The 26,827-nt window shown below is 36.0% G+C and overlaps 1 protein-coding gene across 1 annotated transcript in view; it reads right to left on the bottom strand.

Moving 5' to 3' along the window:
- ASPM (assembly factor for spindle microtubules) overlaps positions 1-26,827 on the bottom strand; it is a gene marked incomplete at both ends in the record, with an annotated part of 29,258 nt that overhangs the window by 1,225 nt on the left and 1,206 nt on the right. Inside the window, 26 exons of the mRNA XM_080349067.1 lie at positions 114-290; positions 1,161-1,315; positions 1,816-2,008; positions 2,433-2,624; positions 4,487-4,636; positions 5,155-5,364; positions 5,890-6,049; positions 6,999-7,165; positions 7,542-7,691; positions 8,262-12,887; positions 13,716-13,910; positions 15,327-15,455; positions 15,557-15,702; positions 15,789-15,999; positions 16,507-16,725; positions 17,914-17,999; positions 18,078-18,223; positions 18,313-18,488; positions 19,191-19,321; positions 19,397-19,538; positions 20,087-20,154; positions 20,311-20,556; positions 21,404-21,550; positions 22,281-22,382; positions 24,315-25,650; positions 26,032-26,175. Of these exons, the coding sequence (XP_080205193.1) occupies positions 114-290; positions 1,161-1,315; positions 1,816-2,008; positions 2,433-2,624; positions 4,487-4,636; positions 5,155-5,364; positions 5,890-6,049; positions 6,999-7,165; positions 7,542-7,691; positions 8,262-12,887; positions 13,716-13,910; positions 15,327-15,455; positions 15,557-15,702; positions 15,789-15,999; positions 16,507-16,725; positions 17,914-17,999; positions 18,078-18,223; positions 18,313-18,488; positions 19,191-19,321; positions 19,397-19,538; positions 20,087-20,154; positions 20,311-20,556; positions 21,404-21,550; positions 22,281-22,382; positions 24,315-25,650; positions 26,032-26,175 (9,804 nt within the window). The remainder of the gene's footprint in view (positions 1-113; positions 291-1,160; positions 1,316-1,815; positions 2,009-2,432; positions 2,625-4,486; positions 4,637-5,154; positions 5,365-5,889; positions 6,050-6,998; positions 7,166-7,541; positions 7,692-8,261; positions 12,888-13,715; positions 13,911-15,326; positions 15,456-15,556; positions 15,703-15,788; positions 16,000-16,506; positions 16,726-17,913; positions 18,000-18,077; positions 18,224-18,312; positions 18,489-19,190; positions 19,322-19,396; positions 19,539-20,086; positions 20,155-20,310; positions 20,557-21,403; positions 21,551-22,280; positions 22,383-24,314; positions 25,651-26,031; positions 26,176-26,827) is intronic.

The raw sequence follows: 26,827 nt of genomic DNA, 5'->3' as shown, positions 1-26,827 counted from the left end.
CCATAATAGGTATGGTAGAGAGGAAGAGTAATAAAAAGAATTACAAACAGCAGCAAAACACGCAATAAAAGCACATTAATCAAATTATTAAACCCAAAACATTTAAGTGTTACCAAAGCTCTTTTTGAGTCCTTTGAAAGGATGGCCAACAAGCAACAGGTCTTTGTGAAAATGCTTCCTCCTTTCTCTGAAACTTTGTCCCCAGCTTTCCCTCTGTACATTTGCAGTAGGTCTAGTAATGTGTCTATACAATTTTCTGCTTCATAAACTGCTTGAGTAGTTCTTTCATACTGTTATACAAAAAAAAGGCAAGAGATGGATATTTAAAATACCTTTCATGTAAGAGGAAAAATGCAAAATCCATATTTGTAGCTGATCTGGCATCCAAGTGATAAAAATCACCATTATAAGAGGTTACAAAAAGCTACCCTTTGTGCTTCCCACCTTGTTTAGAGACCTGTAGAATCTGATTTTACTTTTAAAGTAGAAAAATATATAAGAATAAGTTTAGAGAAATTTAAAAATAAGTTTAGCCTAAATATTATTTTCTATTGTGAAATAACAATAAAAGAATTTAAATGTAAATGGTTGTAGGATGGATATAAGATCAAAACTACATTTAGCAAAGATTTTAAATTTCAAAGAAAAAACCACTAGAACAATCAAATCCGTAGTCAATAACCACAGTACTACCATAGTACTGAAGCAGCTGTAAGTATTTATGAAAGCAATCTGTTCCATAAGAAATAAAAACATGACATGACATGAATTTGGAAAAGTAGCCTGTCTTCCAGAACATACAGATTTCTACCTTAAAAAAATCTTCATAGCTTAACCTAACTGCAGTTTTGCATTTCTACACGATTTAATGCATTTCTACAAGTTTCATGCAATACTTGAGATGCTTTGCAATGTAATCACTTAAAAGTAAAATCATTACTTTAAGCCCATGGGGTAATTTTCTTTTGCCAAAAGGAAAACTAAATTGTAATTATTACAAAGTAGATAATTGGTTTCAAAATAATAGTTACAATTCAGAAACTTTTTTTTTTAAATTCAAAACTATTAATTTTCTTTCAAGGTTATTCAGAATTTTGTGGCTAAGTAAATATTAAGTAGTCTACAGCTTATAAACCTGCAAAACAAAATATAACAGTTACCTTTGAAACATTAAGTAGAACCTGAACTGAATATCTGATCACATCCATGCATGGAACACTCCGGTTGCAACTTCGGATCAGAACAAAAATAGTGAGGATTGCTCTGCTCTGGGCCATATTTTCACAACAGAGTGGGGACAGCCTGGTAGCCACCTCTGTGGTAATTTAAAAAAAAAACCAAAACAACAAAATAAACACCAAACTCTGAAGCTCAAGCAATTTAGTTGCAAACCAGGGTTCTCTCTTATTTTTAAGCATAAGTGCAAAGTAGTAAAGCCACAATTATTGATTTAAACAAATATTTCTAAATTAGTAGTTTTAATATTCCAGTCTAAAAATTAACAATCTATGAAGAAACATACACTGATAGTAAATATGTAATTAACTTATGTAAGACATAGTATTACTAGGACTGACAGGTAATCAGAGCAATCAGGATTTCCTTTCTTTGCATTACCATTTTAATACTGTTCTTAAATCAATAATCTGGTTTTAGTCTGGGAAAAACAAAAAAACCCACCAAAAGTTATAGCAACACATCCACATTTTACAATCATACAGAAAGCCTAAATATCATTATGAACTCTTCTCAGATGAAAAATTCCAGTTTCTATCATCTCGTAAATCTATCAGTTAAATAAAATTAAATACTGACCAAGATGCTTTAATGCTGCAAGAATATAAGAGAGATGTTTGTATTTTAGAAGGTACTCAATAGCAACTGCAGTTCTGTTGCACAATTTGTTTTCTTCTCTGCTGTTTTCATTAGCCTTTTCTAAACTGTGTCTTAAAGCTTTAGTTTTTGCTGTGTCATTACTCTTTCTCCAAGAATATCCTCTCCACAATGCCTACAGAAAAGGAATTTCATAAAGAGAAAAAAAAGCTGTGAGCAAGACAATAGAGCTTCCATTACCATTCAAAATCAATTTTACACAAGTCTGACAAAGAAGTTAATTACCTTGGTTACTAATTTTTAAGTAACTACCATGTAGTGCTTTAATCTTCCAAACACTGGATTTTCAAAACAAAAAAACAAACTAAATGTGTATACACTCCACTCACACTCCCGCATAAACAACCTCGACCAGTATATTGCTAAATATTACTTCATGACCCGTCTGCATTTAGCTTTGCTGTCTAAATTGAAGCTGACTTGGCTTGTAATTTAACTGATAAATTCAGCAACTGAAGTAAACATCTTTCCCCTCCCCAAAACCCATGAGAGAAAAATGAAAAAATAAAAAAAAAAGTTTTCTTACAAGAGGTATTTACCTGCAATTTAACTATTCCCACTGCAAATTTTCTCCTACGTCTGCATGCAAGGAATCTTCGTACGTTACGCTGGATTATTGTTGCTGCATCATTTCTGTGATTTAGCCAGCCTCGAACCACACGTTGTAATTGAATGATTCTTTGACAATCTCTTCGAAATCTCTTTTGTTGCATTTTTGCTCGGAACCATCTCTGTTTAAAATTAAAAAATACTTTTCTATTTATTTTTCCCTAAATTCCCTTTTTGCAACCTAAACAAACATTGATAAAAACTGAAGAACTGTTTCAACATAAGCTTTAACAGACACAAACACTATAAACATCACTATGCTCATACAATCACCATGATACAGCTCTGCTTGGCCTTGGGGTAGCTGAAATGTAAGACTGCAGAATGAAATCTTAACTAGGAGCAGTTAGGGAGGCATTCAGAAGAGGAGAAAATTTTCAGTTCAAAGGGAGCTACAACAATCATCTAGTCCAACTGCCTGACCAAACGTTATAGCACATTATTGGGAGCATTGTCCAAATGCTTCTTAACCACTGGCAGGCTTGGGGCATTGACCACCTCTTCAGGAAGCCTGTTCCAGTGTTTGACCATCCTCTTGGTAAAGAAATGCCCCCTAGTGTCCAGTCTAAATCTCCCCTGACGAAGTTTTGAACCATTCCCACACACCCCATCACTGGATACCAGGGAGAAGAGCTCAGCACCTCCCTTCCACATCCCCTTCTCAGGAAGCTGTAGAGAGCCATGAGATTGTCTAGTTTAGAGAAGAGGAGGCTGGAGTGCAAACCCAGAGTCCTCAGCCACTCCTCACAGGACGTTCTTTCCAGCCCTTTCACCACTTAGTTTTGTTGCCCTCCTCTGGACACATTTGAGGACCTTCACATCCTTCTTAAATCGTGGGGCCCAGAACTGCACACAGCACTCAAGGCAAGGCTGCACCAGTGCTGAATACAGTGGGATCAGCTTTGCTTGATCAGCTGGTTCTACCATGTTTGGTGCCCCCAGGATGGGGTTTGCCCCTTGGGTGCCAAGGCACACACTGCTGACTGGTATTGAGCTGCTGCAACCAGCACCCCCCATCCCTTTCTGCAGGGCTGCTCTCCAGCCATTCCACTCCCAATTTATACTTGTGCCCGGTATTACTCTCTTCCAGGAGTTTTCTTTCTCTTGGCTGGCGCTCAAAAACATCTATCCACTTTTCTCATTTCCCAGCTCTGTTTCTTCCCCTCTATATACAGAGAAGGGAGATGGGGTACTGTATGCTAAATTTGAGTAAAAAAAGCCTCTTCCACCCATTCGCTCACACCTTAAGTGGAAAATATAACCTATGGGGAGAGATAACAGATCTGTATACATGGAGAAGTAGTAGAACAAAGTTTGCCATCACATCCGTGACTAGAGAACAGCTATTTCAGGGTTCCTGTTTCAGTCTCTCCATTTTTCTAACACTGACCTTCCATTGTTGGGACTCAGCTAATGGTCAGTTTTGAAACCCGAAGATAATTTTTACTATTAGACAGTGCTGTAATACAGACTTGATTTTTGATCTTGCTTTTAGAGAAGTAAAATGTGGTTATAGTAAAAATGCTTCAACTCCCACAGGTTCTAGTACCACTGGCAGGTTAGAAACATCCAACCAAATAAACCACTGCATCCCAGGAGATTGTTCATGTAAGGAGATGCTCTTTGTTTCATGGGCCTTACAGGTTGTCCTATCTGATCTTTCCTACTTCCAGTAAGATGTAAAGAAACAGGCTAAAACAGTACTCAGATTCCTTTAGCAAGCTTGAGGATCTGAAGGAAACAAAAACTTTCCCATCCTTCCTCAGCGTTAAAGTGCTTAATCCTTTAGAGCCTGCTGAGATTCACTATTATGCTTAGCTGGGCATAAGCAGCATTAATAAATCAGTCTTCATAATTTAGCTTTAGATTTTTATGTAAGAAACTACAGTGTCTCAGTACTACAGCTTACCTGAGAGAGGGAAAAAAATAAATAAAAAAAATCAGACGATGTTACACAAAATCAATCGTCCTCAATTCAACTAACCTGTATTATAAGAACAGACGAGATCTGGTTCTGTGCAAGTTTTAAGATGAGGTGAATCCTATATGCCCTTTGAATTTTAATTGCAGAGATATGATGATATGCAGCTGCTGTAAAATAAAGTAGTTTCTTCTGTTGTTTCTGTTCTGAAATCTGTAGAAGGGAAACAAAATAAGGAATATCATTAATTTTCATACTTAGAAGTAGCGGATCATCTATGCAAAGACCATAGTACATGGCAATATACTGTTAGATGCTGAAGAATTGCCTCAGAAGCCATTACCTCAGAACCAAGTAAGCTACCTTTCTTCAGAACTAGCTCTCTAATCTAAACAAAAACACAAGGAAGTGATTGTAATGAACAACATTAATATTTAGCTGATAACAGTTTCATTGTAAGCATGTGTGTGCAGAAGTATCAGTTATAGGTAAGCCACAAAGACTTCAGAAACTAAAAAAAGCACCCAACAATGAACATTTATTTTAGTATAACAGGATTGCAAGAAAAGACCCAGACTGTATTTTGGTCTATTCTGGTCCAACCAATTCTCAAAGCAGTCAACAAGAATTTGAGTTCAGTAACAAGTAATCAGGTTCTTGCCAGCTGGAATTAATGCTAAACCATCTGCAATTTACATTAAAAGTATAGTTTTAGTTTGAAGTATACCAACCTTTTTTCTAACTAAATAACCCCGTATCAACGCTTGCAGTTTAATGACAGCTCTTCTAGTTTTGTTGTATTTCATGAATTGATGCTTGCCTTCCCGCCAAGCCCTCAGATGTTTCTGGATAATTAGAGCAGCAGCTTTTTGTTGATCAAGTTTCCTTCTTGCCTTGAAGCCTCTGTATGCATTTTGGATCAAACACGCAGCTTGAAGCTTCTGAAAAAGGTTTTAAAGAATGTATTTATAATTAAACTTTTGTTTGATCCTGACACGATCACTATACATTTCTATATTCGTTCTAGATTTTTTTTTTCCAGTCATAAGAACAAAAATAAAATAGGAAATACAAGCAAACTCATGAAGTACTAGTTCACATAAAAATGCAATTTCACTATTTGGAAAAGTCTTTTCTCTAACCTAAATTGGGTCAAAATATGGTCAAGTTAACTTAATCTGTTGTAAGCAGTAACGCCAGCAGAAAATTTTACATTTTAACTTGCTATTAGTCTAGACAGGGATAATTCCACAATTTGAACTGTTCAAAAACAAGTATCAAACTCGTTGCTCAAAGTAAAAAAGGAAATTTAGTATTTTGGAGATTGAACAGTGTTGATTTTAACAATCTGTTCTGGTCTCACCTTTTTCTTTCTATATTTCTGCATATTGATGACAAAAATCACTCCAATAGCTTGAAAACTTTTTAGACAACTATGATATAGCAGAGTGCAAGTAAAAACACACCTTTCTTAAAAGTCTTTTAGTTCTGTACTGTCTGTATGCCAACTGAATCTTCACTGCAGCCTTCTTAATTGTCAGAAACTGATGTCGGCTCATTCGTGCAGTAAGGGTTGCTCTCCATCTTCTTTGAATGGTAAGTGCACAGGACTTCATTTTCAAAAACCTAACATGAAAATGCATTTTAGTTTTTTTTTTTTTTTTCCAAAAGTTGAGGACATTTACATTTTTAAAGAAAGAAAACAGTGAAGGTTTGCAAAATTATTATGACAGATATTGTGAAATCAGAGCAGTTATCCACCAAATCTTGGAACACTAGAAAAAGGAAACAGGTAGCAATGCTGGCAGAAAGTCTGGTTTAAAATAGAAGATATTTCTTGTTTTCCCACAGTAGGTATTTCCAGAACTTACTGCCAAAGAAGGCTGGGGAGGGAAACAGCAGTTTGAAGGCATTGGACAAATGGACATACAACAGGTCCATATAGATAATAAAGGGAACAGGCAAGGATGCAAATTCTAGCATCCATAATCTAACAAGCACAGATGCTGAGGGAGGACCTTACAAAGTGGTCAGGTTAACATACTCTCCCTAAATAGCATTTTCTGCTGCTGCCAGAGGACAGAGTTCTGAATGAGATTAGCTAGCAGGCTGATCTACTAAAGCTTTTATTGCAAAATCATCTCACAGCAAAATAAGCACAAACCAATTTAACTATTCCATTATGTATTATAAAAAAATAGCTTTTCATTTGATTAGTTTTATGCTGGAATTTTAACAATATTCTGAACATCCTTCCAGTAAAAAAAAAAAAAAAAGAAAAAAAAAAAGATAAGCGAAAAAAAGATCAAGGCCTAGTTTTTCTAGATCCATAACACGCAAGAGTTAAGTTCGTGAGGTAGCTTCCAGTCCGGAAAAATACTTACACATAAGAAAAATACTGTGCAAAAGAATAATCCCACCTGTATCAATGGGATTATGTTCATGCATGTTACATACATACTGCAGGGTCAGAGCCTGAGAATCTATAGATATTTGCCAGAGCACAAAGCAGTACCAATCATTACATAATAAAAGCTTTTAAAAGTAGAGAAATGTATATCAAATTCAGCATTACCTGGTCCGCTGCTGTTTTGTTTTGAAGTGACTCTGAATAATGCGTGTAGCTTTTACCACAGATGCATATTCCTTCCGTGCTCTGCAGCCTCGAAACCAGGCTTGAATTACTTGGGCTGCTCTGATTTTGTTAACCCACTGCCTGGCTTTATATCCTCTATATGATGCCTATTAAATATATCAAAAGAAAAAAAACACCTTCAAAACTTGTTTTTGTTTAATGGAACAAACAAAATTAAAAGGAAAAAAAGTCACGTGAACATGAAAGGCTTTTAAGATTCCAATCTCTACAGTATTACAAATATCTAATTTATCACAATGATGTTTTCTAAAGCAACTGAAATGCATTCAGGGAAATACCATAAATGCCACTCTCCTTAATGTCTCTAAAAATAACAATGTCATGAAGAAACAAATACAAGAGAGATTAAAAATAGGAAAAAAAAGAAAAATCAAACCAAACCAACCAACCACAACCAACCAAACCCCCACAACAACAACAAAGGAATAAAACAAAAACAAACCCACCACCTTCTGGGATTACCTGAATTCTAATGGCCGCTTTTTTCATTTGATGGTATCGTTGTTGTTCAATATTTCGCATCTGATGGGCTCTGTAGTGCTGCTGTATTAATATAGCAGAAAACCTGCACTGAAGGTACTTCTGTCTCTGAATAAATCCACGAAAAAATGCCTTAAAAGAAAGAGACATAATCTTGGAATATTTCACCACTTGCATGCCATTCACTGAGATGTTTGTGTATGTTAAAGTACAGCTGCACTCATTGGCTTGTTAGAAAAACAACAATAGAAGCAAATAAACTTCTGACTTCCCAATGAATACTTTTTTCTATGTTTTAAACAAAGTAATCACGCTTAAATTATTTAGAATATGCAAGTTAAATATTCAGAAAATAACTAACAATCTGCCACTTCTCACCCAAACCACGGAGGTGAGGAAGGCACACTTGTTATCTGTTAAGGAGAACATGGGCTCTCCAGCAAGACAGTAATAGCAACCTAATAAATTATTATTATTATTATTAGAGACTATTTATTTCCCTTTGTTCCCTCATTTGAGGGAGAAAAATCCTCTCATTCCAATAATATCCTAAGGAGAAACCGCTTCTAGTAGGGTAAAATAACTAAGGCCAGAGGAAGTCAACTTAAAGCTTTTTTCAGAAGGGAAAACAAAACAAAACAACCCAACACAAAAGAAAAAAAACCCCACACCCTAAAACCATTACTATACAATCAAAAGTACCTGAATTTTTATTGTGTTTTCTTTAATTTTGTGAAACTTCTTCTTTTCAATGAATCCTCTGACTGTAGCCTGCACAATTATAATGTTCCTCCGGGTCTGTAAGTAAGTCATTCTTTGGTATTTCACAGTCAAGTGGGATCGGTAACATCGTTGTAAGACAATTGCTGCTTTTTTGTAGCTTATATATTGTGATTTAGTTTTATGCATTAAGTAATAGGCTTGTAACGTAATAGCTGCTGTTCTAAGTTGAATAAATTTTCTACGCTGCACAGCCATCTGAAGAAAAGATTGAATTTTTCTTGCAGCTCGTATATGTCTTGCTATTTTTCTTGCTTTCATACCACGGAAAGCAGACTGAATAATTACTATTGCTTGTCTTTGAGCACAATACGCCGCTTTCTGTAAGTGAGCCCTGCGACATGCTCTGTACCACCTCTGAATAGCAACTGCTGAACTCCAAATCAGTTTATAGTGATTCCTTGCTCTTTGGCATCGGAACATAGACTGGATCATTATTGCTGCTGCTTTCTTTCTAAGAAAACGCCTCCTTTCTACACACATTTTTAAGAAGGATTGTATGCACCGTGCAGCAACATTGGTTTTATACAACTGCCTCGCCTTTTTAGCACGAAAAGAAGACTGAAGGCAAATGACAGCTTTTTTTATTTTTGCATAGTTTTCCATGTCAGCTTCTTTTGCCCTTTTGGCTCTGAACCTTTGTTGTATAACTCTGACAGCCCAGCACAACTGTTTGTAATATCTATATTGTATGTACATGCGATAACTAGACTGTATGACAGCTGCTGAAATATGCATGGTTTTCAGTTTCTTTCGTTCCTTCATGCCTCTATATGATGCTTGAATAAGAAGAGCAGAATTCTTCATTGTCAGGTATTTCTTTCGTTGATTCTTTCCTTTAATGTAGGACCGATAGTGGTTCTGTATAACAATAGCTGCAATTCTCATATTTTGATAACACCTTCTAGTCCTGTGCATTCTGTAGGCTGACTGTATAGTACTAGCAGCTAAACACATATGCTCAATCCTCTTCCGCACTCTGATACCTCTGTACACAGCCTGGATGTGAATAGTTGCTCTGCGAAGAGAAAGATACTCCAAAGTATGCTGTCTTGACAGAATCAAAGCTCTGTATCTTCTCTGAAAAACAAGAGTAGCTGCTTTAAGAGAGAGAAATCTTTGACGTTCTCTAAAAGCCTTAAAATTTTTCTGGACAACAATAGCAGCACAGTGCATTTTTTGACGCTGTTTTTTTGCACGCCTATCTCGAAAAGCATTCTGAATACAAGTTGCTGCTTTCTTTAATGAAGAGTAATGCTGTACTGCAATTTTCTTTAGCTTATTGGCTCTGTACCTCTTCTGTATTAGCTGGACTGCCCACTGAACTTTTCTGTAATGGCAGTACTGCCTATGCATTCGGTAGTTTCTCTGTAGTATAAGTGCTGCCTCATATTTTTTCTTCAAGATGCATCTTGTTTTCATTCCTCTATAGGCAGCCTGAAGAACTAAAACAGAATTGTACTGTTTCAAGTATACTTCTCTCTCACGTTTCCCTTCTCTGTAAGCACGGTAATGTTGCTGTATGATCACTGAAGCAAGCCTGACAGCTTGATAAGAAATGTACATTTTATGCATTCTGAACGTTGCTTGAATAACTGTAGCAGCTTGATGCATCTGCTGCAATTTTTTTCTTACCACAAAGCCTCTATAAGCAGACTGTATGATAACAACAGCATTAAGCAAAGAGAGATATTTTTGACGTTGAATTTTTGCCAGTTTTGTTGCTCTGTACTTTCTCTGAATTACAATAGCAGCTGTCTTAATGTAAATAAAGCGTTTTCTTTTGAGAAAAGTTCTAAATCTTCTCTGGATAATCTCAGCCGACTCACTCATAGTTCTTATATGTCGTCTTGTTTTCCTGCCACGGAATGCAGCCTGGATACGAAGTGTAGCCCTTTTCATAATCATATAGTTGCGAAGTTGTGTATTTCGCTCCTTACAAGCACGGAACCACTGCTGAATCCGCCTCGTTGCCAGCAACAATTTTCTGAAATCCCTTTGTTGTTTGTGCATCCGATAGTAAGACTGTATTATTGCTGCTGACTGATGCATAGTTTTCAAGTCTTGTCGGACCTTCATGCCTCTACAGGCAGCCTGGAGGATAATGACAGACTTCTTTAGTTCCAAATACTTTTTACGTTGTACTTTGCCTAAACAAAATGCTCTATATTGTCTTTGAATTATAATTGCTGCCATTCTCATTGCCTGATATTTTATGTTCAGGCGATGCATCTTAAACATGGCTTGGATACAAATAGCTGCTTGATGCATATTGTAAAGTTGTTGTCTAACTCTTACACCTCTATAAACTGCTTGCATTTTGACTGTTGCTTTTTTTAAAGACAAATATTTCTGCTTTTGACATTTAGCATGAATATTTGCACGATAATGCCTTTGAATGACTATAGCTGCAGATCTAAGTCTTTCATAGTCCTTTTTGACCATGTAGGATTTGAAGGCTGCTTGTATAGTTGCAGCAGATTTGTTTAGTTTGTTCAATTCTTTCCTCACAGTCATTCCTCGGTAAGCAGACTGCAAGACTAACACAGCTGCCTTTGTTTTTAGATAAATTGCACGTTGGGTTTTTTTCATACAGTAAGCTCTGAAGTGTTTTTGAATCACTAGAGTAGCTTGTCTTAGTTTCTTATACTTTAGTTGATTTACATGCATTCTGTAATAGGACTGAATAATTGTTGCAAGATTATGCTTCTTTTGAATTGTTTTTCTCACAGTTTTCCCCCTCCATATTGCCTGAAGATGCACTACAGAGTTACGAAGCCGAACATATTCTTGTCGTTGTTTGCAGCCTATAACGCTGGCTCTGTAATGCCTTTGGATAGTTAGCACAGCACAGTTCATACGTTTCAATTTTTTCACAGCTATGAATTTTCTGAAGGCAGACTGTATCTTAGTAGCAGCAACATGTTGTCTTTGAATCTGCTCTCGTACCTTCCAGCCACGAAAAGCTGCTTGTAAAGAAAGCACTGCTGCTCTTGTCATTAAGAAGTTCAGTCTTTGCCTGTTACCAGTCTTACAAGTTCTGTACCACCTCTGAATCACAACAGAGGCCTGAACCATTGCCTTGTATTTCACTCTTGCGGCATGAGCTCTAAAAGCAGTCTGAATTTTAATAGCAGCTCTATATTCAAGTTTAAGCTTTTTGCGTGCTTTGTAACCCCTGTAGGCTGACTGTAAGCACACAGCTGCTTTTTTAACTTGCAAAAACTCCTGCCTCTGACACAGCTGCTTTTTGTATGCACGATAATACTTTTGAATGATGACAACAGCACTACAGATGCTTAAATATCGTTGCCTGTCCCTTCTCATTCTGTAGCGTGCCTGGAGAAATAATGCAGTCTCCCTCCACCTTTGTATTTGTTTCCTGACAAGATGGCCTCGAACTACAGCTTGAATTCTTATGCAAGCACCCTTCAATTTCCTATAATCTTCTTTAAGTTGAAGAGCGTATCTACGAGACCGATACCTTCTCTGGACACAAAGTGCTGCCTCCCTTAATGCACAATAACGCTTATGTGCATGTCTCATCTTTACAAAGGCCTGAATCTTCACTGTTGCATCTTTTAAGTTTTTAAATCTCTTACGGACAACATAAGCACGGTAATTTGCCTGAATTTTTATCACAGATCTCAAAATGTGAGCCTCTTTTCGAGCTTTCAATCCTCTGTAGGCAGACTGTAGGACAACAGCAGCCCTACGCATCCTCTGGAAAGAAGCAGCTGCTTTTTTACAAGTAACATGTGCCCTGTACCAAGTTTGAATTACAGTAGCTGCATTTTTCATCTCTTTGTATCGTTTTACTTGCTGGTATTTTCTGACATGTGACTGCAATGTAGTAACAGATTTTTTTAATTGTAGAAATCTTAGTTTCTCTTTTTTCATTCTCCACAGTGACTGAACAACACAAACTGCCTTAGTTTGTCTGTATAGTTTACGTGCCTGCATGCCTCTAAAAGCAGTTTGGAGAACTACTACTGCTGCACGTTTTTGCAAATAATACTCTCTCTCAGTTTTTCCTAATTTATAAGCTCTGTAATACTGCTGAATTATCACTATTTTTGCCCTGTGTTCCTGGTAAATATGTCTAGCCAACTGACACCTGTACCAAGCCTGAATCTTGATAACACTTCGCTTAATATGTAGATACTGTTTCAGATCTCTGTTCATCCTATACCAAGACTGTATGACAAGGGCAGCCCTCTTTCTTTTAGCCAGTTTTGAAGACTGCCATTTTCGGAAATAAGTCTGAAGTACTAAAGTTGCTTTAATTTTCTGTTGAACTTTGGTTTTTTTCCATCTTCTGAATGCAGATTGAATAGTAAGTGCTGAAGACTTTAAGAGTTCGTATCTTTGCCGATCTTTTTTTGCCAACTTAGATGCACGCAGATAACTCTGAATTGTAACAGCAGCCCAAACAATTCGTTTATAGGCAGCAACAGCCTTCACCATCCTTATCCTTGCTTGTACAAAAATAACGTAGTATCTTAGCTGTAAGTATCTTTTCCTGGCAGCATATCTCCTCCAATAAGCCTGCAGGAAAAACAAACCAACCACACAGAAAATTTAGTATTTTCTTCATGATATCTCAAGTTAAGCTTAAATTTGAGGACTGCCAACCTCAGTGTTATCTATTCCCTAACAATCAGACTTTTAAAGATTTCTCTATTCCTACTTAATCCCTAGGAAGAAAAGTACAAGTCTCTACATAAAGAAACCCAAAAGCCAAATGCTTGAATCACGGCTTTAAGTATCTTCTATTCTGGGAAAAAGCTAAATTTGCCCTGGTTACAAAATATTGCCTTTTAAACCATTTGATAAGTCAGTGATTCTGTAATTTCCATTCCAGAAAGTCTTAAGAATGTAATATTTAGCTTTGGGTAATAGCGGGGAAAGTATCTTGAGAAACTGAATTAACTGCCCAACTACCAGTTGGTAACTAATGTCTACCATTCTGAATGTGCCCACTGTAGGTGTCGTAACACTAGGAGAGTTAATTATTTTTTTTAAAGCTTCTTTAAGTAAAGTTCAGCAGCTGCAGAGGCAAGCCAACACAACCTCATCAGTCCTGAGCCTGACTTGTCTGAGGCCTAGTGTTTTAATGTTTATGGTATACCAAAATATTCACACTAAGAAGAAACAATTACTGATTTAATAGCATGCTACCATTTCTCTCTGAAGATAAAAAGTTACTAAAACATCTCAAAAGGGGGCAAAAAAAAAAAAGAAGAAAAAAGTTACATTTTCATTAAGACATCAGTTGCTGCAAGCAAAACAAATGACCCTGAGCAAGACTTTTTTTTTTCTCCACAGATTTCAGAGGGTTTCTTTGTTTTGTAATCTTACTTTAGATTGTATTACCTGAATGACTGTGGCAGATTTACTTCTTACTTCCTCCAGTTTTGTCCTTTTCAGATTTAAGAAAAACATCCTGGCTAAGTATCTTCTCCAGTGCTTCTGGATGAAAATTGCTGCATTCACTTTCTTCAGGGTGCGTCGACGGGACAAGAAGTTTATTGCGGATTTCTGAATTATCCGAGCAGCTTTGTCTCTTTCCTACAAAGAGTACATTTCCACTGAACAGTTAGGAGTGGAATTTTCACTCAAAATTTTTATATATTGAAATGACTATCTAAAGCAGGCTCATAAATATTAGGCTTGTTGATAGAACAGCCTTATTTTACTGTAGTAAAAAAAAACTTTTCTGAGATGGAACATTTATTTCAGCACCAAGCTATTTGTAAGAGGGTTGTGTCATTTAAATCTGAATCCTCCTGCCTTCAGTAGTTCTTCGTCTTTGATACTCAATTTTTCAGCGCTCCTAGGAACCTCTTTTTAAGCCTTAATTTTAGTTCTCATTCATAAGAGTTTAAGATGGTCTTACTAACAGAACACACTAGAATGCTTTCAAGGTATATTTAAATAATGTAAGCATATAGTCATACCAGCTCACATGCATCTAACACAAAGTTTCGTTTGCACATACCAACCACTGTCACTATAATAACTCAAAGACTGCAGTAACAAACTGATGTACATCAAAGTAAAAAGACAAAGCAAGTAACAAACAATGTCAGTATTTAGATCATTTTGTCAGAATCCTCCTACTAGCCTATCCTACCATAGGGCAAAGTACATTTGCACACATTGTAAGGTTAAATTAAAAATCAAGCTAAAACAAAAAATGCTTGCAACTCTTAGAGATTTTGTTTTTGATTTCCCTTACCACCATTTTTACTATTAGTTATTTCAAAACAGTTATAGAAGGAATGTTTTGTCTTCATCACTAAGGTTGTGCAGTTTTTAAAAAGCAAAGGAACTAGAGATTATAAAAATATAACCTCTTCCATCTTCTACACCACAGATTCTTAGAATGTAACACTTGAACACTGTTCCAACATGAAATAATATGTATCTCAGACACAGTGGTATCTCAGACACAGCGTCATAATCTTTAAACCATCACAAGACCCCGTATAGCTCCTAAAAAAGCAAGAAACAAAATATCGGAAGTCATGAGATTCCACTCAAAAGACTGGTGAAGTTTAGCTCCTGAACAAAAATAGTAAATCCATGCAGAAGTTTAATTACTCTTATAGACATTAATCTTGTAGACATTAATAGGAATTAAAAACTACTCCTTTTTTGTTTTAAGGAAGCAGTGCAACTATTTTATATTTAAAATATTGGGAAAAGTACTTAAGGGATGACATGCTGTATTCAGAACACACACATACAAAAAAAGATCAGTAGCCTTTAAACAAATGTAATTACTTAAGAACAATCTTAAATCAAAGTGGTTTTTAGTAGATTACACAAACAAGAAGGCCATATATTTTCTTAACAAAAATTATACTTATTAATTTAAATGCCGATATTATTCTAACAAACCTGTGTACTCCAAACAGCAAATTTATATCACTTATTATTTCTCAAAGTAGAAGCTATGAATATTGCACAGGCAAAAGATACCTGAGAAAGTTTCAGTTCCCTTTTCAGCCTGTAATTCCTCCAAGCAGACTGAATTAACCGTGCAGCTCGAGTTTCTTGCCGAAGGTCTAGAAGTCGTGAACACAGAAATGATAGGTAGGTAATAACAACCTGTATAAACACAGAAGATGGCAAGTTAAGGGCTACAGGGAAGAGCAGGAATGTTCAGAAGAGAGCAGAACACGTTCACATCAACTCTAAAGACATTTTACCTTCTCATCAGGAATTGTATTTGACATGTCTGAGTGATGGATCATTGCTGGTATTCCACCTAGGTCAGAAACTGCAGCATTGATCAGCTGGAAGTTTTTCCTTTCATTGTCCAAGAGTTCTTTGTATAGGTCTGAGGCAGTTACAGCTTTGCAAAGAGAAAATGTTTGTCAAATAAAATTGTGCATGAAAGAAATAGATGTAACATGAACTTCTGTGCAGCCAGTAACTCACTTTGGTCAAACATTCCTTCCGTAATATTTAGAGAAGTATCAGACTCTGAGGAGGATGAAGAATTTAGTCCTACTATATGAGTCCTTGAGCATTCAACTGTTTGAGTTGTACGTTGGCACACAGCTTCCAAAGGCACATAACATGGATGATAATGATGAATCAAATGACACAATACTCTACCGTCTGAGAAACACACTGTGAAATTTTCAACCTGTTAAATAAAACACAATAAGATACAAGTTCCTTGAATTTTTGTTACCAATTAGTTGGTATAAACTGGATATAAAATTCTTGTACCTTTGAAAGCAACCAAGTACAACTTTTTTTTAATGACTGTTTATCCTAGAAGTATTTGTGCATAAAATTTTCAGCATTTTAAGAACTGTAAGAATTAAACTAAAAAAAAAAAGCACAAACAAAACTCTAACAACCCCACATTTCAGCAAAAATTTTCTATTTTTAAAAGGCACTTTTATGCACATGACTAACTGGAAGGGGAGATCCTTTTCTAAAAATTTGTTTAAAAGGAGAGCTGCAGCTAAACTCATAGAAAAACAGTTATTTTGAATCAGATTGAACAAAGTCCGGAAGAATATTTAAAACTATTATTGGCTGCTACTACATATTTGATAGTTTGAAGAATTCTGCTCTATAAAGAATAAGCATTCTTATTACAGCAAAGGATGTATTTGCAGAAATGTACACAAAAACTATTTACCTTTATATTGTAAAATCCACAAACAGCATTAACCCATGCCATGAGCAGCCTCACAGTTGCACTGTAACTTTGAGGTGAGGAGTTGTTACTATTATCATCTTCTACTCTACAACAATTCAGAGAAGTCTTGAGAGCACCCAATTGTGTTTTCTTCTTGTACACACTCTTTAAAAACTCAATTTCTTCTTTTAACTGTTCCACATTAAGAAAAACATCCACCTATTAGGAAAAAAAAAAAAATTACGTAGGACACCAACAGTCTGACATATCATGCATTATAGCAGCTGGATGCAGAGGGTTTAGATATGGCATTTTAAAGAGACATTACCGCCACTACTTAGCAGTACTTGCCACATCGAATCACTAGTGGATAATCTGGACTTGTCAGCATCGATGGCAGCATCTGCTACCAACTGCTTCAAATAAAATAACCTAAACCCACACTTCCACTGTTCTGTGTAAAAGTTACTTCATTTGTCAATAGTTGGGGGAAAACAGGGAGATTCCCCAAAACAGCCCATTTAATTTCACCATACTTTCAGAGGAAACAACAATTTCAGAGTCTCGCCTGCATTTCTATTGAGTCCATGTAACACACTCCCTATTTTAAGGGATTCTGAGAGGACCTGAGCTGGTGTTGTGATGGTATGAGAAGATCTGGAGAAGTAGCATGTCCACAGGGCTTGGATAAAACCAATGCTCACTGAAACTACTTCTTTAATCAGAAGCAATGCAACTGTGACACATGAATACAGGAGAAATGACTGGAGGAAGGTAACTACTGTTATAGTTTTGATTAGTTAAATAAGAAAATATTTCCATTTGCTTTTTATTATGTTTTTCTGGCTCTTAAAACAATCTTAAGAAAACTATTTTTGCTTCCTCTATCAATTTATTCCAGTGGCTTTCAAATGTCACTGCAGTAATCCTTAAAATAAAAATCTTCATTCTTATTTCAAGAATATTTCTTCAAATTGACTGTTTCAGACAAATGGAAGAGAGCTATAGTTTCAGGGCTTACTTTATAATTGTCTAAGAGTGTAACCTCAAAATGTTCATTTCAGTTATTAATAACTTACCAGTGTTTTGAGACCAACATTATTTTATTCTTAATTATAAATTCTCTTGGCATCCAACATGAACTCAGAAGTTTTTTTCTAAAAAATTTTACGAATGTATACAAGAAAAAGCCCATATAAAATGCTACCTAAACTGTATTGTTAGGACGCAGTTAGCAGATTTAGGTAAAGTTTGCATGGCACTTCAAACACACAAAACGGAATATTTCATAGTCTAAAATTTGATTAGCAGACACTTTCACAGACAACAAATATTCCTGAAAGGCTGGTGTTTTCATTTTCTCTTATTTATAATTACTAACAAACAAACAAAGTAATTGAATAATACCTGGAAGGCAAAGACAATTTTCCACAGGAGAGCTAAAGTTCGCTCTCTGTGTCTATCCACAATATCCCTGGAGTCAATTGAAGCACCTATCAAATAAAACAACGAATTAAAGCATGCACTGGTCCTCTGATGCCCTTAGAATAACCCTGATATCTAGGCCTTACCACTTTCATCTTTCAAGTGAATTCCTCGCTCTTTAAGGACATTAAGAACAATGTCAACATTATGCATCTTCTGTAGACGACTTATTGCAGGAACTCTCAGTTGTTTTGAAAGACTCCAGTTTTTTGTGAGAAGTTCCATTGTTCTCCTAACAAAGGGAATTTCATGGTTTAATCTCGTAGCTGAGCATGATACAAAGCAAAATAAATAATTCAAAATAATTCTGTATCAACGTACACAAGACGAATGCCGCATTGTAAGTCCACAGCCAGATTGGTTACAGCAAAATCAAATTCATCAAGCGGAGTTTGAATATGACTGACGGGTAGTCCTAGGAAGCTGAGATGGCGGGAAAGGTCACCTTCACCACTCAGGAAGTCCCGAGAAAATGCAAGCAGAAGGTCTTTGCTAGCCTAAAAGGAGGAGGGGGGAAAAAAAGGAAGGTAATCTTAACACTGCAGTATTTATCAAGCAGAATACAGTTTTACAGTTTTTGCTCCTTGCTCCTCAAATTACATTCCAGATTTCCCTACCTAGTACTTAAAATTTTATATACATTTAAAAAAAATATTTTTAACCAGTTCACACAGCTTTAATTTTCATCACACCTGGCTACTACATCACTCATCATTCAGGAATACTTTTTTCTCAGTCTGTCTGCCTACATAGTACAAATCCAGGAAAAGGTGATTTCATTTGAACATATTTGTTAATCAAAGCCTTTGTATGGCAGGTGTTGCATAGTCGTTCTTATCACAGCAAAGTAACAGAAGAAAAAAAAAACAAAAAAACCCAGGAAAGCCCAAACTGACTTGCAGTTTAAGATCAGCTGCAGTATGCTAGAGTGATATTTAAAAATAGTGCAGAAGCTTATATTTAGAGAGGGAAGACAGACAATACAAGATAATTGAGTCCTTCTTACAGGACCAACATCTCAAAATTTTCTTGGCAATGCCTTTATATGACTGTGAGATGTGTTGAGAATGTTTATGCCAAAGACTGAACAGCCAAGACTTGTTAAAGAAAAGTACATAGACTTTTTTTAAAAAAGTACATATTTTACATTGAGTCTTAGGACAATATTGGAGGGAGACATCAAGTCACAGCTCTCTTACCTTGAACTCAGCATCTTTACAGAAGAGGCAAGGGTCATGGTCAATCATTCTGGACCTCTTGGCATAATCCAGAAAGCAAACTAACAACAGCAATTTTTTCAGTGTGAATTTTGACAAAGCTTCTTCATGACCTAAAAAGACAGAGCCCTTTAAGTGCTAGTTCAAAAATTAAGTGCTAAAAACCTATTTTTGGAAGTAGTAGTTACCTTCTCGGTAAAGGTGAGGCACAGAGGGATGTCTGTATTCAGCTGCAATATCAGGGTTCCAAAGCAAGCGATTAAGGATAAATATCGCCAAACCCATAACATCACTATTACTCTCCAAGGCTAACAGTTCTCCATAAACAGTCTAGTATGAAAGGAGGGGGAAAAGGCAGAAATGTTAAAAATCACCCCAAATACTACAGGGTTTTTGTTAAATAACATTACTGAAATTCTGAAGTAGCAAATGGTAATTTGTCTTTAACAGTCAGCCAGTTTTTCAAATCAGTCACTGAATAATAAAGCCAAAGGAAATTTCAAAATATCCAGTCTCTTTCCAACACAGGTATGAACATCTGCATCTGAGGAATCAATCAGGAACTTCCTTAAGACAACTGCATTTTTCTCCAGTTCAGTGAAGAGTAAAACTGATAGGAAACCAGTTTTGTGTTATTTGTCAGAGCTAACTTTGACTCTCCTTCATTAAACATCTGCCTCTTTAATAAGGTAAGCACTTTTTTCAAAGCAAGTCTGTTGTAATAATTTAAGAGAGATGTAAATATGCTATAACTGAATTGAACCTACCTGGACTATTAAAACAGGAAGTACAAAAAAAACAACCCTGAAACAACCCCTGCTAAAAGAAAATTGCTAAATGTCCTTTAAACTTTAATAGACCATAAGTTCTGCACTTACCTCCAGACCTATACGCAGCCACAAGGGGTTGTAAGATAAAAGCCAGTTAAGGACTTTCTGCCTCTCTCCTGCAAGAGAATATCTTGTAATATTACATCCAGCAAACACTTCATGTTATAGCAAAAATTTATATCAACCAATTTTAGATTAAACCAATTTAATGTGTGAAAAATCCCTTTTCTACTTACAAGAAAGGAAAGGATACAAAGTTTTAGTATTCTTACCTACATCTTTCCAGAGGTGTCTGTCTCTACGAACTAGCAAACGTCTAGTTTCAATCTCAACTTCCAGCTTCTTAATAGCTTTAACCATTGTTTCAGACGTAAACAAACGGCAAGCATCCCGTCGTAACTTATTCAGCTTACGATGAGCTGTATAAGCTTTTAGAGATGCTTCATCTTTTGTTGGTGCTTTAGGAACACTGGTTTTGTGGTGGTTCTCTTCTCCCAAAATAAGAGCAGCTGCATTTACTATTTAAACACACACAAAAAGTATGTGTTTACACCTCAGATAAAGATAGCTTTGTCCATTTAACTTATTTTTTTCATCTCCAAGTTCTCATTTTGTTATTTTCCTTTTGACTAATAATTTTATCCCTCAGGAAGCTTATCAGCTGTTGCACTAAACATGTATTGTCAAGTACATCTATGTTACTCAAATATTTAATATGACAATGCTTATTTCATAAGCAAGCAGTGCTAGGAATTCAGTTTTAAGATTAATTGTACCATCTTCCATTTTTTAGATTGGAGCTAAAGATAGAGGAAAAAGCATGGTACCATCATTTTAGTAACATGACAGCTATAATGTTTTTCCGCAGATGGGGATTCTCCACTCAACACCACTGAGGAGTGCTGCAGCCATGCATTCCAGTGTGTTTCTTGCTACAGAGCTCACCCCCCGTTCTGTTCTGTGGTGTGCCATCCACACTTAACACAAAGGCAAAATATGGCTCTGAAAAGGGTTAGATAGTTATAAAATTCTGCTGAGACAGACAGCACTGTCTCCAATGTGAGAACTGCTTTTGGTTTAGTATATGCCATATTTTCTAGCATAACTGCTACTGAAACACATTACCAAATATTTGGTTTATGATTATCACAGTATTAAGCCAAAGGCTGAAAAGGGAAACAGAGGTGATATATATAAATTAAAAAACAAAAATCTACTCTTCCCTAAGAGTTTAATGTTACACATACAAAAGTGACAATTCAGGACTACTGTAAAGCTAGTACTACTATTCATTAATATTAGTAAAATACATTATATAATGTTTAAGAACATTAAAAGGCAAAGTGAAAATTCTTGTACTCTTACCTTGTGGGGTGTTTGTTTTTACACTGAAGTCATCAGGGGTCAGTACAAAATTTAACCACCAGGTAAAACCACGTTGCTGCTTTTCCTTCCAACGTTCATCATAAAACATGTTTTTAGCAGCAAAAGGCATGGGGTGCCTAGGGATGACTTAAAACAAAACAACAAAAAAGTCGCTCTAGTTCTTGAAATGTGTGATAACCAATACACATTTCATTGTGGAAAGGATTAATGTTCGACACTACAATTAGCACTATAGCAGAAAAAAGCAGATTATTAGAATCTTCAGTGACTTGCAGACCAGTCACCACTAGATAAATTCCAGTCACAAAATATGGATTAAGTTATTAAAGCACTAGAACAAAGACAAGATTTCTAGAACCCAAGCCATTTGCAATGCACATATCTTGGGGCAAAAACAAGTTGAATTGAATTACATCCAGAAAGAACCATTTTATAGATGTGTTTTTTCTGATCAAATCCACTTAGTATTATTATGTCTGCAAAATCAGTACCTTTTCAGTTTTCTCTTCTTACATATTCTGTTGTATTAAACATCATCAGATACGGAAGGGGCATTTCACTGATAACCATCAGTCAGCTGGGAACATACGTGTAATGTAGCTCTTGCACTTACAGGCAAAACTGGAGGAAAGTAACATTTACCTTCAGCTGGCCATGTGTTGCAACCCATTTTCTTATGAGCAGTCAGAACATGAAAGTTTACATGTATTTTTCTACTATATACTGTTTCATTGTAAGTACAATCTTTTACTTCATCTCCACTCTAACCAGCTGGGTCTTACCAATCACCTGCAGTAGCAGTTACGACATTCAGCTCAGTGCACATTGTTTTACTAAACACCAGAAGTCTGCCTACCTGTTTTCAGTGGTTTCACAAACGTCAGGTGAGACTGAGCCAACCCAGGGATGGGTTTACTAATTCTGTTGGTAGTTTTAGATGCCTTCTGAAGTGAAGAACCTATAAGCATTAACATATGAATATTAACAACAAATACGTCAGTGAAAGTTACTGTATAAAGGTTCATATCACTTGTAAACTATGCAACTGGAGTAATTCCCCATGAAACCATACAAAGTACCAGTAATCTCCTGTTGATGGAAAAAGTAAAGAAGTTTGACTACAATCAAAAGGGAAAAATAGTTAAAAGTAAATAAGAGCTCTCAGATTTCACAGTTCCTCCATACATTAAGGAAATATACTATTTGCAATTCGTTATCATATGGCTAGAAACACTATGTCGATTAGGAAAAACATTCATTAGAACATAAAGTGTGTGTTCTGTAAGAATCTGGTGTAAGAGTCATGACTCTTCAGGTGTTGACTCACCTCTTTTCCCACTGTTAGATGCATACTACAGTCATGCTCATTTAGAGCAGCCTGACTCTTGTTACCTTAGGCATCAAGGCACTTGCTAATAAGTATTATCCACAACATAGCAGTAGAAGGACTTAAACAAAACATGAGGGAAAAAATGTAGATCTAGGCTTTCTGAACTCTCAACATGTAAAAATACACACTTTTAGTGTAATTATTTTGTTACATTGACATCAGATGAAAGATTAAAAAAGAATGTTCTTGCAGATGGACTATAGCTGCTGCCTGACATCCACTGACAAGATGGTACTTCAGAAACAAAAGAGAGAGACCATAAATTACAGGTTGCACTGTCCTGCTTAGCTAAAGTAGTATTTTTCATAGAACATTCACTTCTAGAGAGGTGACAAAGTCACTCTAGTCTCTCAGATATTTTATAATAAAGTTAGATCTTAAGTGGATTAACTTAATGATAGGTATTTTAAAGTTAACTTTTAGCAGTGAAATGTGATTTATCTTTGTGAAACCTAGAAACTGACTATGCAATTAAAATAATAACAAGTTATATTTCTCAAGAAAAGTTGCCGAGAAGAATATAGCCCAAAGCTGTCATCATTTCTGTATTTCACAACCAGCATTAATAGACAAAGTCATTTTGGGCTCACAAAATACTTCCTTGTCCAGCCCATCTAGCTTTACCATAATGGGTGAATACAAATAACCTGCTTGATAACACAGCTTTTCCTGCTGCACAGTAACACAGTTAGTGTGTTGTGGTTTTACATTGTGGGCTATCTTAGAAAGCCTGAAATGAAAGTGCATTACTGTAAGCCCCAAATCAAATCTACATCACAGAACAGACCATTTGAACTGAACAAAGTAGCATGTTATTTTGATCTGAAAGCCATAATGAATTTTTCCTGTTAGGTATATTGCAGGGACTGCTTGAAGACACTGCAAATTAAATGCTTCTTTCAGATACAGACCCTCATGCTTTTTCTATTCCAGAGCATATCTGGGAACGGAACATTTAGAAAACCCCAAATACATTGAAATATAAGAAGTCAACTTCAGATCTACAAGCAACAAAGTACTGGCAAACTATAAAGGCAGGAAAAAAAATATCTACACAAGGCTGACAACAAGCTAATTACAGACAATAAAAACCAGGAAGCATGAATGAGACTTGGGAACTACATATTTGAAAACATTTGACAGCAGCAATAGAGTCAAACATTCACAATGGTAACTGGGCATATGACAGAAATCTCATGCAATGAGTAATTTTCTAGTAAATTTGAATTACATAATAAGGTCTTTGCTCCAGAACTGCCAGATGCTTTTCCTGGTACTGTCATTAACAAGGTTTACAAAATAAAGTAAATTTGAAGCCAATTACATGATCAGAACACTGACCTAGTTATCAAATGTTTAAAATGGAGATAATATCTAACAAATTGCAAAGGCCCACATTTGAGTGATATTCCCGACTTGCTAGACAGTTCAGTTTGGTATACAAATTTCATAATTAAAGGCATCTTTCAGAAAGTGGTAAATGAAGGAAATACTGCTCACCAGCTTTCCTTCTCTGCCCTGCTCTCTCTCGGTTTGTGGGTTTGAAGGCTGACGGTCTCATAGCAGTATGCATTTTATTGTCCACACCAAATCTTTTTCTTTCCACTTCTTCCACGTTTACCAGATCTGTAACTCTGCTATTTTCTGCATATGTTTCACTTTTCCTCTTACGACTCCAAGAAGTTGATCCAGTAGGAGATGAACGTACTTTGTCATTGTGACACTTATTTTCAGCTGAAACGGGATCTATAACTGGAAGACATTTAGATATTTCTGCTTTTGTATGTACAGACATCACATTAGCACATTCCATTATTGCTTTACTAAGGCATTTTTTAGATTTTGGATGGATGTTGTTTTCTTCAGCAGGAGCAGGTTTGTTTTTGATGACAGTGGCAGAAAGAACCGGACGCTTTTTTGGTTGCTTTCTCCGAGAAGAATTTTGAGTCTGCAGATCCTCTGTAGAAGGAAAATTGAAGGGATTTCCTCTGGCTTGGTCACAATGAAGTACCTGTGATTCTACATTATGCACTTCAAAGGCTTCATTTAAGTTGTGCTCTATGTGAATATGTGTTTGTGTCTCTGCATCTCCACTTTTTTTCCATTTTGAGGGCGGGCGTTTCTTGACAACGTAAGTCTCTGTAGTAGTGGATATTAAAGCTGCCTCAAGTTTAGGAGTCTTTGATTGCTTATCTGACAAGCTGTCTTTCACAAATTGATCAGGTGACAGAATTGGAACAGATGGCCTGATTGTATCTATATCTGCCTGATAACTGCCATTTACAAAAGAATCTGGACTTAAAATTCTCCTTGTACTTAAAGCAGGCACAGATTCTGAGTGTTCTGGTGTGCAAACTGGTGAGAGTGTACAATTAAGTACTGTATTGTTTGAAACTGGCAGTTGCGCTAAACCTATAGAACTGCACACACTTTCAGATTTTAATTCATTGTGCTCATGAACAATTTTCTTGACATTACAGCCATCTGTTTTGGAAAATAACTCATTTACAGTGACAGCAATATCTGAGAATGTAGTAGACCTTCTCATTGCAAGTGGCGTGCCAACAGGAGTACGACATTCCTCTAGCACTGGTGCAATAGGAGATATTGGCAATTTATTTTCTGAGCCAACAAAGGGGTCATTTCCTGGGGATGTACTATTTTGTACTGTGTCCTGATTTTCACATGGCTGAAGTGGGCTTCTAAGTCTGTCCACCTTCTGGGAAACTTGAAAGGTTTTATTAACATTTTTATCTTTCCAAGTACTTTTTTTAACTTTTGTTGAAGAAGATGTTTCTGAAGAGTTTTTCTTTTTTATAGTATCCCAAAGACTCTTCTGAAAAAGAACCATAAATAAAAGTTAATATGCTGACTTTCTACGTAGTTTTATATCTAAAAGTGAACATTACTAATGTATTCATTTGAAGTGTAAAAATACTATAAAAAGAACACCTGGACCAAAATTCACCTTAGGTTATTTCCAGGCTTGAAAACAGCCTTTGTGGTCATGTTTTAGTTTTATTCTCTAAGCTGCAATGCACCAGCATCTACTTTCCAACCCAGCTGAAAAAATTCAAAGACAATGGGCATTCCCACAAACAGCATCATTTATCAATTTTTAAATTCGAATCCCATTCATTGAATTTTCTACTAATAAAAATATCTGTGTCAGCTATACCAAAGTAATAGAATTAAGACACATAAAAACCACACATACCTTTTTCTTCAGAGGCACTTCAGCAACACCCAGGAGCACAGCTTGATGCTTTACAATGCCATTAATAACAAAAGTTACCAGTTCTCTGACTTTTCCTTCTTCTAACGGTGTCCATGTTACAGCAACAAAGATTCTTTGTCCTGACTATTGGAGAAAGAAAAATGTTTAATATCCAGCACTTAGGTACACTTAGGTAACATCAAAGATGGATTAATCAAATCAAATGAGAAACAGTATACAGAAGTAACATACATTTCAACAACATGAACTGACAAACAATTATTAAATGTTTAAATGTCAGTTTTTCCTTCTGACATGCAAGCAACCTCCATCAAAAGTGTTGTCTTACTAAAAGGGTATATTCATGAAAATATAATGGAGAGCAAGCAAGAACACATAACAGATACTAGACAAGACAAGATTTGAATGAAGTAGAAGAAATTACATCATTTTTTTGCACATATTAACTAAATAAGTCCACTAAACTAATTTTGAGAGAATCATATTTGGACTAACAATTAAAGGTTAATTTTTAGGACCTCAGCTGAATCTAAATAAAAGCATCAAATTTTTTAGTCAAGCGATTTGACACACAAGTTCATTGAATAAAAATTAAGACACCACCAATGAACAAGGAAGTCATGGTGCTATATGTGATCTATATAAAGATTCTTCATGCACCATGACCTCTACGGAATCATTTCAATGCTCTGCTGATATCAAAACCAACAGATCAAAGAATGCTTATACCTCAAATAAAATCAAAGAGAGCGTGAAAATGACCAATCTCTTGAGC

The sequence above is a fragment of the Nesoenas mayeri genome (genome assembly GCF_963082525.1).
Source record: "Nesoenas mayeri genome assembly, chromosome: 8".
NCBI lineage: Eukaryota > Metazoa > Chordata > Aves > Columbiformes > Columbidae > Nesoenas > Nesoenas mayeri.
This window is presented reverse-complemented; position numbering and strand designations above follow the sequence as displayed.